We start from the raw sequence: 19,541 nt of genomic DNA, 5'->3' as shown, positions 1-19,541 counted from the left end.
GACGGCGATGACCGATGGACCAACTCCCTCCAGGGAGGCCGTTTCAATTAGATTTCTTAACTGCTGGATTTTACTATTGAGACTTTGAATATTAATTGAAAAAATTTTAAAAAGTTGCTCATTTGTATTTTTAAATTTATTAAAAAGAGAATCTATGTCTATATAGTCACACTTAATGTTATAGTCGTTCGAGTATTCTCTAAACGTATCGTCATAGAGAATGCTAGTGATGTCATAATTCACATTCTCATTCAGACACAAAATATCATCTACCTGACTAGAACCAGCTGTCTAAGGATGTGTCTGGAGGCCATGGATCTGGAGATGCAGGTTCTGCTTCCGGTTCAGCTATGCAGGCAGAAGTTATCGGCAGGTGTTCCACTAAAATAATAACATATATAATAATCATGGTAAAAAATCTCTACTATTTCCCCCCCCCCCTACCCGCATCCAACAAGTACAATGATTTAATAAAATCAGTAAAAAAATCAGTAAGAAGAGATAAATCAGTAAATTAAGTTAAAAAAAAAATTAATTTGTTAATTACTAATTACCAATTACCAGTATATGTTTACACACAATTATCATTAATCAGTCTTTTTCATTGAATTTTACGATTATTTTACGATTATTGACAGATTATTGACAGATTATACAGATTATAATAATAATGATAGATATAAAAACGGCTAAGCGTAATAAGTTTGAGCTTTGATATTGGTGTGTACCTAATAGTACCTAGTAATTGCTCAATTGAAGTGAAATTTGTACAAAATGTACACTACTAATTGACGATAACCTTTTCAAGGCTTAAATTTGACCCGATATCCATAGAGGAATGCTCGTGGCATTGTTCATGGTTTGGCAGCTGCTGACCTTGTCGATACCGAGGATGATGCTGCGTTAGTACCTGTGGTTGTAGAGCCTGGTGTTGTACCTGGGGCCGAGCCTGTCTTGGCGGGAATTGCGGCACCAGAATTCTCAATGGCAGGAAATTCGGCTGTGGAGATAGCATCAACAGTGACACTATGATATGGAGAATGTTGATCCTCATGGTCCTGCTCTGTTTGGGCTCCACGCAGCTTGTTGTCCTTCAGGTCCTGCAGGAGGCTCTTTATCTCTGATTCGAAACCTTGAAAGAAAAGGTTACGGTTAGATTGGCCATTTTCACGCATGAATTTTACAATCAAATTATCAGTGCTTAATATTTCCTGTAGGGGAGGCAGTGGAGAGATCAGCCCGATGTGGCTTCGAGCCATAGGATTCTGCACTTTTATCCATTTAGGGGGGCCATCTTTAGGTTGGAAGGCGACGCTGGTACCCGACAGTTTAGTCCTAGACGCGATTCCTGCGCTGTGTAGGTAGGTCATCAGGCTTCTATTTGTGTCCGCAAGATCGTGGGCGCACTTAAGAAAACTCTTACCGTCGAAAGATACTGCAGCGGCGCTGGTCCAACCTGTCTTGTCGCGAGCCTTCTTGTCCAACAGTTGCAAATGCTTCTTCTTGTTGAGCATGAACTGAAAAAGCATATGGCGAGAGTAAAACCTGAAGATATAATTTCTGGGGCCTTTAACCCTCTGGCTTAGGGGATGAGAGTACTCTATCGTATTAGAGTAATTGATGTTTGCGTCGGGGTCCTATTCGACTAAGACAGGCCTGATGACAATGTCAAAAACCTCGCGACTTGTCAGCGTTTTATCAAGCCATGGGCACTGAACATTGTTAACACGAATGCTCCACAGTCTATCCCTTTGCTCCCTGTGAGCAAGTTGGGACAAAAAATAATCATTGAGTGTGGATTGGCATTTTTCACGCGCATTCGCATTAACGACAAAGTTCTCAAAGTTTTTTGTTAACGACACCACTCGTACAGCAATTGGCTGTTCCGATGAAAGTTCACCACCTTCCATTAACGTACGAAGTTCGTTCATTTCGTCGCGGTGTTTAACATTTAAAATTTCAATTGAATCACGCAAACCACGAATCTCAGATAAAAAAGTTTTACTAAGAGTGTCGCTGCTCACCTTTTGAAGTTTCTCATATGCTTGCACGCTCTCAGTTACGGCTTGACTGATGGCATCCTTTATGTCATTTTGTAAGAATGACCTTACTTGAGCTAAGGCATCCTGCGTTAGCAATTTCTTTGCCATTTTATAAAGCAGCAACACTTATATAATTGAGATGTATAATCGAGCGTGGTCAGATAAAAACTGGTGTAAAAACACGCGTGTTACACTAATCAATCTAGATTAGCCAATAGCCTGAGGTCATGTGACCGAATGAATGTGCGTTGGACCAATCAGATCTCTTATCTGTCGGTAGGAACTAATTCCTCCAATGAGAGGGCTTCGTTACCGGCACTTTGTGTCAGCTGATAGCCTGCCTAGAGAGAGTGTGTGTGTGGTGGGGGTAGGACAGCTGAGGGAGAGGGGTTGGTGTGCGCCTTGCGAGTGTGTGTAGATGAGGGGTATGATGACTGGGGGATGGGGTATCCTTGGGGGGAGTCAAAAAGGGTAGAGTGTCTACTCAGTGGCTACCATAGGTGTTGATAGCTGGAGGGTAGACTAAAGACTAAAGACTAAAGACTAAAGACTAATTAATAAAAAATATGTTGTACCTATTGAGGAAATAAATCTTATCTTAAATAAAACATTTTTGAAATGCCAAGGATGGAAGACGGAAAAGAGCAAACCAGCCGTAGATAGCAAATTAAGAATATTTATGATTTTTCTATTTATCAAATAATTTGATTGATTGATTACAAATAAATTGATTGGTTGATTTTACCTTGACATAGCTAGAGCGAAGTGTGCGGGAAGCGGCTAAAAGCAGACGGTGTCTGTGCTCTGTAGACTGATTCAAAACAGTGTTCAAGTCTTCCAATCTTTTCAATAATCATTAATAATGAATGTTGTTTAAAAATGGAAAAATGTAAACCCCATGCTCATATTGCGATATGGAAATACAGTTATTTAACCACTTACATTTCGGATCTACTGCAGTTCACGGTAAAATATTGCTGGTAACGAATATTGCTAAAAAACTATGAATTTAAAAGGCTGCTAGCTGCCAAACGGCTGAACGTACACATCATGCCCGAACACTGTTTTAAGCGGCATAAGAAGGCCTACAAATAATCTGGAATAGCAATAGATCAATAATGCATAATTATCTCGCAGTGCAGAGAAATGCGCGAAAAAGGCCTATTTTACGCGCTTTTTCTTCAGTAAATCTTTCCCTGAACATCATTGGGTTCTGGCTATTCCAGATTATTTGTAGGCCTTATAATACCGCTTAAAATGGTGTGCAGGTATGATCTGTACGTTCAGCCGTTTGACAGCAAGCAGCCTTTAAAATTCATAGGTTTTCAGCAATATTTGTTACCAGCAATATTTTACCGTGAACTGCAGTAGATCCTACATTTCTAGTGTTTTACTCTAATAAAAAACCTATTTATTTTCCAACAGGCTTTTCTTTCTCTCCATAAAGTGCTAAAATTATGACAATTTTTGACTTGCTAAAAACCATAAATTATTAATGATTCCTTGTGACCATGCTCTGAATAAGATTTTCTCTGTCCATAGACTTATCAGGACAGCTGTAAACATTCGCGTGGAACCCTTCACAGATTTTCTTCACCCTCATTCTTAATTCCTCACCCTAATAATACAAAATTAATGTAATCCTTATATAAAAGTGACAGGATTTATGTCAGTCTGTACCTTAAGATCTCACTAACCACTGGCCTGACATGGTTTTTCTTTACACTGAAGCTTAGGTACAGGATAGGTTTATAACTATTTTGCGAGGGGGGACATCCAAACTCTTAACAGAAATCGCTCTGGAAAAAATAACAACCCCCCCCCAAAAAAAAAAAATAAGATGCCCTATCCCAGTTAGAATGATTAAGTATATACCTACAATAAAGCCCGTTTTATTTCTTTTATTTTGTGGATATATACAATAAAAGGATCTAAATAACAACAATAAACAGAATTACAATTAACGGAGCTTTCCCTCAAGTTAACTAAAGAGCACATACCACCCACCCCTCCTACTCCGTATTTTCAATTCATTCCAAATAAGGCATGGGTGTTCTGTGCATTAGGAGCTCTTCAAGGGAAACTTATTCTCAACATAAGAAATTCCAATAAAACGCTCATTGGATTTTATTTATCAGACATTTAAAGTGAACGGAGGATTTCAAAAAGAAACAATAATTAACCTGGAAAAAGATCATGAAAACACATTTGTAAAGGGTCTGTCCAGATTTGGGATCCTCCATGATTTCTTCGATATCAAAGAACCTAAAAAGATTCATGATAAATATGTGCACGAAATCGGAGAGAACAATAGATACCCCACAGTCTCCACAGCGTTAAATAATCCAATAAGGCGGACTCTGGGATTAAGTATCAATGCGAGCTTAATTGGGATAACAGTAGTTTTAGGATAAATTTCGCGATTTTTAAAAAATTTTAGTTCTAGGTCTCCAGGTTCAGATCTTTCAGGCCTCCAGTTGGTCACAACAATCAGGAAGCTTTACTTTGAACCCAAGGTGATTTTGGGAATTTTTTTTTAAATTTGGTTCCAGGACAAACGCAGGAGTCTCAAACGTCGGAGTAGACAAACGAAGGAGTGTTAAAATATTAGTTTAATTAGGTATTTCTATACAGGTTAGGTTAGGTTAAGATATGAATATACAAATAAGCCCCCCGAAGGGGTTAGGCATTTAAAAAACCTAAAAAATGGTTTAAAATAGGTTAGGTTAGGTTAAGTATTCACTCCTGCGTTTGTCCACTCCGACGTTTGGGACTCCTGCGTTTGTCGTAGGACCCTTAAAGGGATAGTTTCACGAAGTGCATTTTTAAAAAAATAGTGAACTGTAAGTTTTTTCTATTTTAAATAACGTAGTAGTGCATAATATAAAGTTATTGATTAAAATTAAAAGATTTGACCAGGGATTTTCCTTAAAAAATGAGTTTTTTATTTTTATTTTCAACTTCGTTGCATGTTATATATGGCAAATTTTTTTTGTCATAAATACAACTTTAGATAGCATTTACTAGTTAATAGAACTTCAAACTTTTTATACAACAAAATACACAGAACAACAAAGAATGACCAATAAAATACTTAGTATAGTACTTAGAGTAGTGATCTTTTTATATGTCTTAGTAGAATATATTAGGCATTGGATAGATATGATTGTGATAAAGAATTTTAACATTGACCTGACCGAACATTTTTTATTTGACAATATCTAAAAAAGTTAGTGATTTGCAACATAAATTACATTATATATATGTTGTATGGTTATTTGGTATTTCCGCGTGAGATAATGTGTATATTGTAAGTAAACCGAACGGTTTTGTTTATTTTTTTAAAAAAAGAATCTATAGAAAACCTATCCTATAATGAACCGGACGTTATTTTTTATGTTTTTTAAGTAACTTGTCCCAAGGGGAACCCCTGTTCAATTTTTTTATAACTCTTGTGAAATATGTTGAAAAAGATTCTCTAAAAATGGTGTTTGGCTATACACATTTGAAAAAAATAGATAATTCTCATGTAATTTATGTGGCAAATCACTTTAACTTTTTTAGATATTGTCAAATAAAAAAAGTTTGGTCTGGTCAATGTTAAAAATTCTTTAACATACAATCATATCTATCCAATGCCTAATATATTCTACTAAGACATATAAAAGTTCACTACTCTAAGTACCTTAACTCTTTAAATACACTTCGTAGAACTATCCCTTTAAGTCTTTATATGATTTACGTTATTTTCCTCCCCCCTAACAGTCCAAAAAAGAACTTCTAGATGCTATAGTCCAGCTGCTAGTAGTTTAAAATTATATTCTAGATTATTTTACCTGACAAACACATTTCCCTTGGAGACTCTCCAGAGCATGCGCTCGAACACGTGTTGCCTGGACCTGTCCAGAACTCCGGACACAATGTTGAACTTCATAGAGTCCTCCCGCTTGTCTCCATCGTCATCAATGTCTAAATTTAAAAAGTTCTTTTTATTCAGGCGAAGCTTTTCTATATTTAGGTTCGGTCCGTCCGTCCACAATGAATAGCTTTTATCGATAATTCAAACATGTTAAAATTGTGCTATTTATTTCAAACATAGCATGGTGATTCCTGTATTAGTTAGGTACGATTTAGAAAGCCTAGCAACTCTATAATCGTTACCAGAATGTCAGCGTGCCGATAATGCAGTTTTTAACATAAAATTAATGTGTAGCCTGTTATGTAATAATTTTTTACCCGGGAAAGTGTTTTTGTTCGTCTCAAAAAACACCAACATAAAAAGCAACATATTTTCCCTACTTTTAGGATTACTAACAAAATGTTACCCAAAGGATTATAAGGTATAAGACAATGGACGATTAATTCATGTACATATCCCCAATTCTGGTAAACAATATAACCCTTCTGTAGATTTAAAATTAGTTTTTAGAAGTTTGGTTAGTACTAGTTTGGAATCAACCAAATCAAAATACAATGAAAGTATCCAAAAATTTAGAGCCAACGAATGAGAAAGTGGTTATAAAACTTTGGGTACCAGTGACAGTCCAATGTCCCCTAAAGAAAATTCCCTGTAATAATATCCTTTAGTATTACTTTAAATGTTAGAAATTATGCGTATTGCTACATAATAAACTACTTTTACAACTATTACCATTTAATTATTTTAAATAAATTATTAAGTAAGTATTTATTAATAAGGTTATTTTCTATTTAATTCGATACAGTATATCTAAATGCGATGTTTAATATACCTATCATAAGTTAGAAGTGAAACATGATTAGTTTTAATGAAAAATAATGCCTCTTTTTTTAAAAAGTAGCTTTAAATATAAGTCAAGCGGCTTTGTGCGAGAAGTTGTTTAATTATTCCATATTTTATACAAGACAATTAATATACCCATCAGTTATTTATCGCATCGTCTTATAGACAGCTTTTCGCGAATATTGAAATGAAAAATTATAAGATTAAAAACAGTTTTGTTAGAGTTGAGGAGCCGAAGGCCTGGACTAACAAAACTGGTATTAATTTTATGAATTGATTTTATTATTCGTAAATAATTGTCTATAAACGATGCTATACATTTTTCAGTATGGCTGAAAACTGGTTCTGGATAGTGATCGGTTTCAAAGCCATACTAAAATAACTAATCTAAACACATTATCTAATATATCCCTAAATATCTACAATATTTGTACTTAACCATAAATCATTACCATCTAGAAGTCCTGAAAATATGTTTTAATATTAATATTATTAAGTACCTATTATCCTCTACCTTTTTTAGAATCGGCATTGAAAATATTTTAAGCAGTTATATATTATGTAAGGCACCTATTGTAGCTTAAACTACAGGGTCATTCAAGAGAAATGATTTAAAAAAAAAATTAATTATGCATAGAAAATAAAACAATTATGTAAAATGCTTTATATATTTGGAAAACCTATTCTGAGACATTGATGCTTCAAATACTTAAAAATGATTATTTCAACAAATTATGCCCAAAAACCGGTTTTTCCAAAGGCCTTTTTTTCGAAGATTTATTGATTTAAAGGTTGTTAAAAGATGCGCACCTTTTTAAAATTCAAATTGCGCGGCTTGTTGTAATAGTAGAAAAATTTTATGCATATCGTTAGAATCGTCATAAGCTCTAGTTTTAATTTATAAAAACCATTCCTGTGCTACGTATAGTATAGGAGCTACGTGGTAAAATGTTCCAATTACTTAAAACTTTCAAACTTTTTTCACATTTTTCAATGTAGCTCCTAAACTTCACATAGCACAAATTTTTAAATATTTGAAGCATAAATGTCTTATAATAGTTTTTCCAAATATATAAAGCATTTTACATAATTGTTTCATTTTCTATCCATAATTAAGTTTTTTTAAAAATCATTTCTCTTGAATGACCCTGTACAAACTTTAAAATTAAGGCAGGGGCAGTACAGTTGAAGGGTATTTAACCTTCAAAATTAGTAAATAAAAAAATCAGAAAAAGTTAAAAGCGGATAAAAAGCTGCTCAAGAGCAGTCGGACAGTCATGGCTGTTAAACACTTAAATATGCTCCTTAATGCTGGGGATGTAGTCAAGAAAAATCAGAGGTCTAGATTTAATAGCGGCTGAAAAAATCTCATTGTCCAAATAGCGTTACGGACTGACAGGCATAGTGAATTTTAGAGTAGGTTGGATACTAAAAACTAACTTACTTGTGTGCTCATCAGAGTCGAAGCTGAATCTTGTCTCTGTGAGGAAAGTGTGAGCCTGCTTTAGCATACACTTGTACTCCGTCAACTCCAAGTGGGTTTTTCTCAGCTCTACGTAGTTAGTGTTCACCTCCTTCAGATTATTTTCCTAAATAAAAAAAAATATTGTAATCCTTAGCGTTAACTCTAGGTGGGATTCATGCAACTTTAGTTGTGTACATCTCTTTAATAAAGTTTGTTTCCCTTAAGTAATGTTAGCGTAAATTCTTAGTGGGGCTTTAAAGATCTTTCAAGGCCATTTTCCTTAATTAAAATTATCATTAACTCTCGGTGGGGTTTTCTTAAACTTAGGTATAAAGAAAAAAGAGCACTATGTGATAATCGATTTTATTCTTTAATACTTTAAATGTTATTGTAAACTTACCACAGTTGTGAGGTTTTGTTCCAGATCTATCATCTCTCTGGGAGCTGGCGCACATGGTTCTATATCATCCTAAATATTAATAATATTATTCTATAATAATAATCTCCCTGGGAGCTGACGCACATGGTTCTAAATCATCCTAAATAGTAATAACTTTTTGGAGACCATCTTTTTTGATATCCAAAAGAACATACAAATGACGAGAAAGCACATTATTTTTCGAATAAGTGGTAAAAGTGAAAATAATGCGTAAAAATAGGGAGGGCTGGTTGGTTCCATGTTCAACTTCACACTTTGAGGGAAAACGCCTGAGGCTACTAATCAAATAAAATTGTAAGTTGTTATTGCTAACCTCTTGTACAGTTAAATCTTCTTTGATGACCTCGACCTCAATGAATCTCAGCTTTCTCTCCATCTCCTCGCAACGTTTTACTTCACTGAAAGATAAAAAAAATTGTAAATACCTAAAATAAATAAAGCTAAAGATTTTATCAAGATTTAATAAAAGGAAAAATGTTTTTTGAACCTTTTTGGATCAATGTGTTACACAACAGTCCAATTTCCCCACCCTCCTCTGTATTCGAAGATAGAGCTAGAATAGCTTAAAACCATCAATGGACCTATGGGAAGTTTAACTAAAACAGAGAACTCAATCGGTTCGGTGGTTATTGTGATCTAAGCTTCAGACACAAAAAAACTTACTACTTTATATAAGAGCCTTTTAATTTTTGTAATTACCAAGCGCAGTTACTCTATAGATAAAATAGTAAACTTACTTGACAAATTGTCTTTGAAAAGCGGAAACATCAGGGTTTACGTCTACGAACTGTACGAGACCTAAAAAGAATACCCATGTATGTTTATCATTTGAAATATTCAATAGTCATTTTCTTCTAACTAGGTACTCTTAAACAACATTTCAAAATTATAAATTCTTTCTAGTAGGATGTACTCTAACTCGAAATTGAAATAAAAAAAATCCCAAGGATCTACAAGAAGCTTCACTGTAAAGAAAAGCTATATAGCTCCAGCAGTTTGCAGGATCTTTTGGTACAGACAGACAAAAAACATAATGTATTTTTTTCAAAAAACTGAACGAGACCAAACTTACCCAATTCTCCGAGTTCAGCGACGCAGTTGTAAGCCGCCTCCGGCGGCAAATACAACTGGCTGCGGCACATGACCTCCGACCTAAAGAGGCTGCCTTGGTTTCTGGCCGCCATACTGTCTTCTAACAGCCAACCAGTGCTAAGGATAAATTAATCTGCAATTAATTTTCATATTCAAAACCAATCAAAAAACTGCAGAATTAAAAAAATATGAAAAAATGTCACTTAAAAGTTCTTCCAACATAAAAAAATTACAATAGTTGGAAATACAAAAAATTAATCAAAGCTTCATATAAAGTATTGTAACAAAATCTGAAGATGTACTTGTGTATGTGTAACTGTTAAGTATTTGTTTTTCTTTGCTAAGGAATAATATTTCACTTTAACAGGAAAGATAGGTCAAGAGAAGATAAATTAGTTTTGTCATTATGGATTGAAGAATATAGTTTAGGTCAATGTTAACTTGGAAAGGACAGAGGATCAAAACGATAGAATTTTTTTTTTTCAATTTAATGAATTGTTCCTCTTAAACCGAACAGTAATAAAAAAGTAGATACATATGTAATACTTCACTTCTATGTAACTTTTAAAATCATTTAGATGTTGAATCTTATGATTTTCATAAATATATGTTGAACGTAAGTATATGTATAAAATAAAAATATTTTTAGTTAAACACTTGATTGAAACTGAGGTTAATAATGAAACAAAAACAAAAAAAATATTTGTCGCTTTCCCACAAAGTGCCAGTTAAGCAATACAACCCCCCCCCCACACTAATTTCCAATTTATTCTAAAAATAGGGGTGGGGGTTGTCCTCAACAATTCACTTTAAAGGAAAACGCCAAATATGTTTAAAAAGGGTGGGAAAGGACAATAACAGATAATAAATTTTACCCCAAAAAATACCTTGCTTAACAGGTAATTGAAGAAAGGGGGGTGATAAAAGTTTATCTACAATTGTCTTATCCCGGAAAATCCCTGATTTTTCACTTACTTTGTTCCTTCAGAGTTTACTTCTGTTAACTCAATATCATCCATAATCAATTTATTAACATTTAGCTTTTACTTTTTATGTTTCTTAAAATACACAGTTGGGAATTTAAACAGACTTCTGTTGAATTGTTTGGTTACTGTACTATTCTTATTTTTTTAAATATCTATTTTTATAGAAGGTTTTTAGAGCCAAAAAAGCGTTTTAGCTTCATTAATTTGGCTAGTTATCCAGGCGTCTTATTAAAATACAATAATTTATATATAAGGTACCTATGTTTAAGAATGATAGCATAATATAAATAGGCTGGTATGAGTTTTAAAAATATTTTTTTTGAGTATAAAATTCTTATTTGTAAATCGTTTCAGAAGGTGTTAAATATTTTTAAAAATCTATTAAAACTAGATACAAAAATACAATAAAATGTATAATTTTACAAAATAAGAAGTATTTAAAAAGAATAGTAGAATAACCTCACAAATAACTAGCAATCAATTCAATTTCCTCACTTTTAAAGTCTAGAGCTTTTTACAACATATTATTAGATCCGCAATTCACAAAACTGTCCAAATTGTTTATATTTACGAGTTTGAAAATAATACTTCTAAGGTTACATCACTGAGGTTGAAATAGATATTTGATATATAAACAATGTTTATTGTTGTAGTATATTTAATACTTGATCATTTGTATAGTATAAGTCACTATTTTATTAGCTTACATCAAAGCAAAAAAATGATTCTAAAGTTGGTTAAAAGTATGAAATGACAGTAAGAAAACAACTACTTTTATGCGTTAATAGCAGCTCTATTAGGTTGTACTGTAAAATAATTTATTTTATAATTGAGATGAATTAAGAGTGTTATTAAAAATAAAGAAAAAATTTCAGTCACTTTAACATTTTTATAATCTGTAACTAAACAAAGAATATAAAAAAATCTATTGACAATATTTTTTTATTACTAAACTACTCTAATTAATCTCTATTGCTATGAATAATCTACACAACAGGAACAATAAAATGGTACAAAGTGATACAACTACATTAACGTGACATAAAAGCTTTTGTGTTTTCCTAATCTTTTACTAATTCAAACTAAGTAGAAAAGCCTATAAAAATACTCAGAAAAAAGTCTACAAAAAGCTGAGTTAAGTCATTGATCTAATTATAATAATATGAGACAGTGTAGTGCATTGTTCAATTAAAAACATTAGTTTCAGCTCTAGACTTTAAAATGCATATTAACAAACAACAAATAAATAAAAAATGTACCTCAGTTTTTTTTTATCAATCAAGTGTTTAACTAAAGTGGGAGTTTTTTCCCTAGTTAAGTTGGATTTATCTAGTAATCTCTCTCTGTACATACAGATTAGACATTTTTATTTTGTGGTTTTATCTTTATCTTTATTTCTTAACTGATCTATATTAATCATATGATTTTATCAATTTCATACACTTACACACAAACAAACAAACATAATCTCTACTCCCATGACTTGAAATTTTAACTTGATAAAGAAAATCTTACTTTAATCTAATGCATGTATGTGTGTGTGTGTGTGTGTTTAAGTAATATATATGTAAATTTCAAATTAGTCATTTAACAAAATATATGTTTATTTTTGAGTGTTCTGTTACTGTGGGTCTAAAATCAAGTTTGTGTGTGTGTGTGTGTGTCTGTGTGTGTTGTAAGCTCATCGCATATGCAAACAGGGAAAAGGGGACCAGTAAAGGAAATATCAAAACAGAAAATATGACTTCCTAAAAACAATACCAATCGGCCTTCTAATAACTTAAATATTGTTTTTTAAATCTTTTAATTATCCTTTATCCCTACAAATGCAGCGCATTGACCTTCCCATTAATACAGAATATCCTTACTCCCCCCCCCCCCTGCCTTATCACAAGACGAAACACAGCACTCCCCACTCCCCCTTTTTCCCTTTAGGTATTTCAGAAGGAAGGGTTAGAACTATGCGTTAACTCTTTAAATGTCCTTTTTACTAATCTTTGTATATTGTATTAATATTTTTCTGTATAAATACATGAAAAATTTAAAAATAATCATTAAATTAAGATTCAAAAATTCTTACTCCAAACATTTCTTTATCTCTGAAAGTTTACTTATTTATCTTCCATGACCTCTCCCTTCATTTGAAAACAACTAAATCAGGGGATTATGAGTAAAGAAAATTTGTTTTACGCAATTTACAATTTATCTAGCCTCTTATTGCACAAGAACAAGATGTTCGAAAAATCTTTTGCCTATATAATCAAATATTCATTACTGACAAATAGTTTTTCTTCGGATGGATTATTAGTTGTTCCTTAACTTAATTCTGTTTTTGCTACAATACTTTATATGAAGCTTTACGTAAAATAACAAAAAAATAACAATATCACAGTGTAGTTTAACAGCCAGTTCATTTTCAAGTACACAGCTCAATCTTTCATAATTTTTAATAACTTTAAATCTGTTAAAAAAATTGGTGCCCATAAATATCTGAAATTCAAAACAAAATATAAATTAATCTTTTGCCATATCCCCTTCATCCCGTATTATTATGAATTGACTAGGTACAAAATCTTTTGTTAACAACAATTATAAATCTGTTGAATTTTCCTTTACTTCACCACTATTCGGGGCCGGGACTCGAGTCTGCGTTGAAGTATCCTCTTCAATTTGTATGACGATGCCTTGTTTTGAAAGGCACTTTTGCAAGTTTTCAGCCTTTGACCTACAGAGATAGATTTAATATAGGAATAAAAACAAATGGATCTGGTGCAGTTCACGGTAAAAAGTTGCTGGGATCGATTTTTTTCAAAACTTAAGAATTTTAACGTCTAGTAGCGGCCAAATGGCTTGAAAGTAATGGGGATGGTTTTTCGTTTGTTTGTTTATTTCATTAGTTCAAGTTAAGTTAGGATATATTTAGTACTGGGTAGTCCTGTAGGGTTAGGGCCTTGACAGGGATTAGACGTAGGAAAAATAACCCTTTTCTGTTCTATTTATTTTTTTTAAAAAAAAGGGGGCGGTTCAGTGCTCGAAACGCACAGTGAGGGAAAGCACAAAAAATTTCATTTAAATCTGATCATAAAATAAATCTATTCCTCGGAGAAATCTTGGTTAAAATGGTTGGCACAGCGTCCATCTTTTCCAAAATATAGGAGATGGGTCGTTCAAAGCTTTTCTTTAAAATTTTCGCCACCTCTGTTCTCTTGTCCTTGTCAAAGTTGCATAGTTTTATGAGGAGAGGGGGTTGAAGGGCTAACTGTTTCCGTACTTCCTAAATATAATATTTTTAATAAAATAGTTTTATTAATATTGGCATTATGATTGTATACCTAGATTTTTAAAATCCGGTAAAGGAAATCTGTAATTCATGTGTCATGGTATGTAATTGGAAGCTTGAAAATTCAAGACTCGACTGCAGCATAATAAGAAGCGCATCCACTTTTCGTCGTCGGAGAGGTGGTATGTGCGAATCTAGGCCTTAACCGCATCATAACTAAAGACGTTAAAAGTTGTATCTAGTAATCTACTGCTGCTATGTTAGACGTGAAACGTAAAACTGGGGCAATTAATTACCATGTAAACTATTGCACAATTATGACTTTCAGAAAAATGTCGTGCAATCAATGGGTTGGTTGTCTTCAAAAGTTGGGATGTTAGTGTCAGATGATGAAGCCGAATGGTACCTGTTTATGTCTTTTTCCGTTAATATGTCCTTCATACTGTTGGCTTCCTTTAAATTCTTTATTGCATAAATCACAGGTAAATTTTTTCTTTGTTTTCTCAAAATCTGACTCATCCAGAGGAATTCTTTCTAATGGTTTTACTTCTGGCTCTCTTCCATCCAGGAAAGCCTGGTTATTTTATTTTATTTATATATGTTACAGATATCCCTATAAATAAGTAACAGTATGTTTGTCTGTCTGTAGCTTAAGATCTCGCTAACCGCTGAACCTATAAGGTTCTCCTTTACAGTAAAGCTTTACAGGGAAGAATTATAACTATTTATGTATAGAAACCCCCCACCCTAAATAATACCCCCTACCCCCAAAAAAACCTATCTTTTTCGTTTTCAATCTTCACTCTAGTTCTCCTAGAGGCTTTTTCGTAACGTTGAGTTATGAAAATAAAACCTAATATATCATAATCTATATAAATGAAGTGCTATCCTGTAGAATCTGTTGGGCAGGTAGGTAGCAGTTTTCTTGCCATAATTCTGGTTTACTCGAGTCTACTCTGTACACAGGCGGAGCTTCTCGACCACTCACTACAAATCTTCGTCGCATCCACTTGGCTTGACGTCTAAATTAGAGTTTAGATTACTATCTACTAGATCAAAATTTACATGCCTTTCAATATCAAAGCTAAATAAGATTAGATATTTTGAGATATTCTTAATAATTTGAGGGAAAACAGAGGCTTCACAAGAAGAGTATAACATGAAAGAACTCAATTTTCATAATGACGCAGTCACATATTTTATTCTATTATATGAAGTAAGTTTTTTTTGTTTGTCCTTTAAAATCTCGCTATCCACAATGGACAATCTGAATCATTGTAAATACTTAAAAACTTCTAGTTATATTTGATTAGCTATCATCTTCCTTGTATGAATTTTCAAACGATCCTACCTGGCATACTGTCTTGTAGCTAGTTTAAGTAGCTTTAACCCTTCACCAAACAAACATACCTGGCATACTGTCTGGTAGCCAGTTTGAGTAGCTCCACCCCTTTCTGAAACTCCTTCTTGCCCGCCTCCGTCTCTCTCTCCTCCGCTGAGAAAAGCAGGTAGTCGTGAAATTCTTTGAATCCGATGCTCTGGAATATTCCTTTGGTGTAATCTATTTCTCCTTCGGAATTTAACCTAGAGTAAAAATATTTATCTATTTCATCTTTTAAACATTTATGGTCTTCAGTTTCAAAATTGTCCTAGCTAATCCGGCGATCTTCTAAGATGGGTGATGGGTGGGGGGTGACACACTTTTACGACATAATAACTATAAATTAACAAAAGAAAACACTCACCCAACTCGCCCACTTTCCAACAACGAACACAAATGTCAAACCAAATTGAATTAATCAAGTTCCCAAAGTTTAAGAGCACAATATCCGATTCGTTGGCTTAAAAACTTTGGGGACATTGATTAAATACTGATTGGATGGTTGGTACAACTAACAAACAATACATATTCAACAGTAATTTTAAATTTCAGAAGGTGTAATTAAGTTTGTAGCAATTGTAGGTGTAAATCAAATTATCTTTAATTTTCTTTTTCTATTAGATCCATGATTTTCATGACTGAACACTCTTTTTAAGAGCTTTATATAGGTCGTCTGTCAGTAATAATACTAGTTCGATAACGGTAATCGTATGCTTTAAGTAAACACTATCTATTTCCTATAATATCTAATCTATAAATATTTTCTCATGTATCTTTTACCTTCTACTGTCACTATATGACTGATGAAAATCTATCAATTCTTGCACCATTCCTCGTGCTATCATTTTATCTACTCGCCTATATTAATAAAAATTTTATAACTCTAAAAAGAAATGGGTAGCAGTAATTTAGAACATTGTATGTGCTATCTCCTAAGCTAGGGGATACCTGGCAGCACCAAAAAAAACATTATTATTATTATAATAAGTTAACTAAAAGTAAACAAGAATGTTTATTTTCTATATTTGCCTACTAAAATTAGCAAAAAATATACCTATTACATCTTGAATCTAACGTCTCCTGATCGCTCCAGACCTCAATAATACAAATTCTGTCAGCTGGGAACCTGAGTCCTCCTCCGAGAGGCCCTTGACCACCAGTCTGGTCACATTGCGCAGCTAGTATGTCAGAATGCCTAAAAGAACAAAATCTAAAAGTTTTGTTCCTATAATTCAAGAGTCTTAGGAAGTAAAACTTACATTAAAACTTTAGTCTTACTCTTAACGTTATTTTTTTTGTTTTAGAATGTTTTTCTGGTAATACCGAATTTATTTACCTGGAATCAGTTTGTTGCCAGACCTGCAGGCTTCTCCAGATCTTTCTACGCTCATTATGGTGCAATTGTCCAGCACGAACAGGATCTATCTAAATATCATATTTAGTAAATCGGTCGAATGCTTGAATGAATATATTTAAAAGCTCAAAGAAAACAAAACAAGCAATTATAAATTTAAAATCAAATTACCATTTTCAATCTGTCCCAAAGAATTTCCAGAGGAACGGAACCATCGTCTTTGCCAAGCAATAACTCACTAAGCTCATCAACTTTCTCAGGCGTATCACAAACATGATCATTAGGATTATCTATGCGGTTTTCTTTTTCCTCTTCACTTTTAACTTTCTTATTGTTTTCGAGGATTTCTTGGTGTTTACGTTTGGCTTGATTTGTAGATTCATTGCTATCTATATCCTAGTACGAAGGTTGGCATTTAAATCAGGACAATTTAATCTACAATTAGTTAAGCAACAATACATGAAACAGGGATAACAACATCCATAAGTAGCAGGGCACAGAAAAAAATGTATGGACAAACGGAAAACAAGATTTAGAATTTCAGCTGTCAAAAAGAGAAAAAGAAAGGTTATGCGAAATGTTTTTTAGAAAATCACGAAAACTTAATTAACAATGGGTAATTATTTTATATCTTTTGAATCATGAACGACAGACAAACAAACGTTACAATGTATCGAGTAAATGCGCACAGGTCATAGGAATCTTCACTAAAAATTTCAGCTGACTGACAGACAGTAGCTTCGCTACTAAAGTACACCTTAAATTGCCATCATGTTTTCCACACATGTCAAAAATGATCTTTCTTTATATTTCCTATTTAAAAATTAAAATCAGGAGGATTTTGAAGAAAACTTTTTTTAGCTAGGGAAGGTAGGAAGGTAGGTACAAAAGATGAAAGTGGTATGATTTTAGATTCTTTTACGATTATTTATGCCAACCGTGCCTGATCAACAAGCACTTTCCAGAGAAGACTTTCAATATAATAGTTGGTACCCCCACATATGAATGGAATCTTTCCCTGGACCATCAGATCTTCTATTATAGGTAATGCAGTGTTTCTAATAAACAAAGATCAATAAGCTTAAAATTTACCTATCTTTCCAAAAAATACTTTTCTGAAAGTGCCTAGCCGGCAGAGACGCCGACCCCTCTCCCAACTCCTCTTTTATTTTAAATAAATGGGAAAAAAGGGTTGGGGGGAGGGGGAAGTTTTGGGTATGTTTGTATTTCATCTTAGGTAAAGTTAGGTTAGAGATACATAGTAGCCCCGCAGGGTCAGTGCACACAGGGTGAGTCAGAAAGAAAATAAACACGCACCAATTCCCTTAATCATCAATTTATTGTAAAATAAAAAAGAAGATTCTTTTCGATTATTCTTATTCCTTTTAATTATGCAAAAAACTAAAGTCACCTAAAATCTACGATAGTTTTATCGTCTGTAGATTCCAGCACACTAATCATGTGATGCTTTACTTCTTTCTGTTCTTCCTCCGTTACCTAACAAATAAAATTACTATTATATTAACTATTAATTACCTCGCTAGGCTAGGCTGATGTCAATGACACTATAGCGTTAGGTCCAACAACCACGGGTAGTTAAGGTGAGACATATTTCCTTTTCTGTCCAAAAATCCATCAGACAACCCACCCTTTGATTGTTTATTGGTCCACATGCTTATAGTAAGGTAAATGAGGATCAATTACCACCCCCCCCCCTCCCCCACACATCTACTCTTTATGTGGAGCTACTAAATGTCTAAATTTTTTCATTTTATTAAATAGCGTTGATCTTTTATTTTTTAAATCCAAACTTTTGATTATAAGTGAAAAATCCAATTGAATTCCAATTAAGCAATATATTTTCAAGATTCCCCTCTTTGGAACTTTTAGCAAATGCAGACTAACCGACAAATCAAAATGTATAACTTGTAGAATAGCGTCGCTCTGTAAATTATCAGTTTCTACCTTATTAGTGATGATATTAAGTCCTTTATACATTTGCATAGCATCCGCTGAGATTATTTCTCCATTAAAACTTCTAAATAATAAAGAAAATATTATTTTAAAAATTACAAACTAAAACGACCAAGCTAATATTGCTTGATTCTACTTCTACAAGAGATGCGATTGCTAATGAGTATTTTTTACTTGAAATATATTTCGGAATAATGAAGTAGACTTTTTTCTTTTATTGGGTTGAGAAAGATTTATAACTGAATAGTTCATTTCAAATTATGTCATAAATTATGTAGCTTTTTCTTATTTATAAAGGTATTATCTATAGCATAGAGTAGCATCGTTTTTTTTTATTGTTCAAGCAAAAGATCCCCTAAATGACTTGACCAATAGGTTGATCTTTGAATAATATTGTCCTAGGATTTCATACTTATACACCTTAGGATAACTAGTCCTACCTGGCTAGCTCCAGTGCCAGCTGAGATTTACCAGCCCCAGTACACCCCAGGATAACTAGTCCTACCTGGCTAGCTCCAGTGCCAGCTGAGATTTACCAGCCCCAGTACACCCCAGGATAACTAGTCCTACCTGGCTAGCTCCAGTGCCAGCTGAGATTTACCAGCCCCAGTACACCCCAGGATAACTAGTCCTACCTGGCTAGCTCCAGTGCCAGCTGAGATTTACCAGCTCCAGTACACCCCAGGATAACTACCAAAGGAACTTTTTCGCACATTTTAACGTATTTTTGCATCGGAGTTGTGTCAATAATAAATGGTTCTTTTTT

General features: G+C 33.4%; 2 protein-coding genes across 4 annotated transcripts in view; both read right to left on the bottom strand.

The window, feature by feature from the left end:
• The window catches only part of LOC145317772 (V-type proton ATPase 116 kDa subunit a 1-like), a 24,846-nt gene extending 12,661 nt beyond the window's left edge, over window positions 1–12,185 (bottom strand). The window contains exons 1-11 of one of the 2 annotated variants that reach the window (XM_080159040.1): window positions 11,282–12,035; window positions 10,776–10,858; window positions 9,781–9,917; window positions 9,446–9,506; window positions 9,022–9,106; window positions 8,670–8,738; window positions 8,249–8,393; window positions 5,879–6,011; window positions 4,226–4,307; window positions 3,548–3,660; window positions 2,788–2,887 (exon numbers count right to left, since the gene is read on the bottom strand). In XM_080159040.1, coding sequence (XP_080015166.1) covers window positions 2,788–2,887; window positions 3,548–3,660; window positions 4,226–4,307; window positions 5,879–6,011; window positions 8,249–8,393; window positions 8,670–8,738; window positions 9,022–9,106; window positions 9,446–9,506; window positions 9,781–9,917; window positions 10,776–10,819 — 969 coding nt within the window. In that variant the 5' untranslated portion in view covers window positions 10,820–10,858; window positions 11,282–12,035. The other variant, XM_080159039.1, reaches the window with a different exon arrangement.
• LOC145317774 (tRNA dimethylallyltransferase-like) lies at window positions 9,933–19,541 on the bottom strand. Of its 2 annotated transcripts, none has more exons than XM_080159041.1 (14): window positions 19,411–19,541; window positions 18,767–18,839; window positions 18,213–18,298; window positions 17,745–17,859; window positions 16,973–17,197; window positions 16,784–16,872; window positions 16,502–16,642; window positions 16,228–16,305; window positions 15,477–15,650; window positions 14,959–15,088; window positions 14,473–14,643; window positions 13,887–14,060; window positions 13,131–13,513; window positions 9,933–10,064 (listed from the first exon to the last, which is right to left on the bottom strand). In XM_080159041.1, the coding sequence occupies exons 1-13, from the start codon at window positions 19,506–19,508 to the stop codon at window positions 13,376–13,378; spliced, it is 1,692 nt and encodes a 563-aa protein (XP_080015167.1). In that variant the 5' UTR covers window positions 19,509–19,541; the 3' UTR covers window positions 9,933–10,064; window positions 13,131–13,375. The 2 variants fall into 2 exon arrangements, with proteins under 2 accessions (XP_080015167.1, XP_080015168.1); XM_080159042.1 differs by lacking the exon at window positions 19,411–19,541 and adding an exon at window positions 19,216–19,337.

The sequence above is a fragment of the Acartia tonsa genome, chromosome 4 (genome assembly GCF_053477335.1).
Source record: "Acartia tonsa isolate MP-2025a chromosome 4, ASM5347733v1, whole genome shotgun sequence".
In the NCBI taxonomy this organism is placed as follows: domain Eukaryota; kingdom Metazoa; phylum Arthropoda; class Copepoda; order Calanoida; family Acartiidae; genus Acartia; species Acartia tonsa.
The sequence above is the reverse complement of the archived record's forward strand: the minus strand, read 5'-3'. Positions and strand labels throughout refer to the sequence as shown.

Excerpts from the sequence above, each read along its gene's own strand:
- LOC145317774 (XM_080159041.1), bottom strand. The coding sequence starts at position 19,508 with ATGCAAAAATACGTTAAAATGTGCGAAAAAGTTCCTTTGGTAGTTATC. Across the intron at positions 17,860-18,212 it reads AAAACTATCGTAGATTTTAG|AAACACTGCATTACCTATAA; the intron begins GTGACTTTAGTT and ends TTTGTTTATTAG. Across the intron at positions 14,644-14,958 it reads TACCTGCCCAACAGATTCTA|CAGGCTTTCCTGGATGGAAG; the intron begins CAGGATAGCACT and ends AAATAAAATAAC.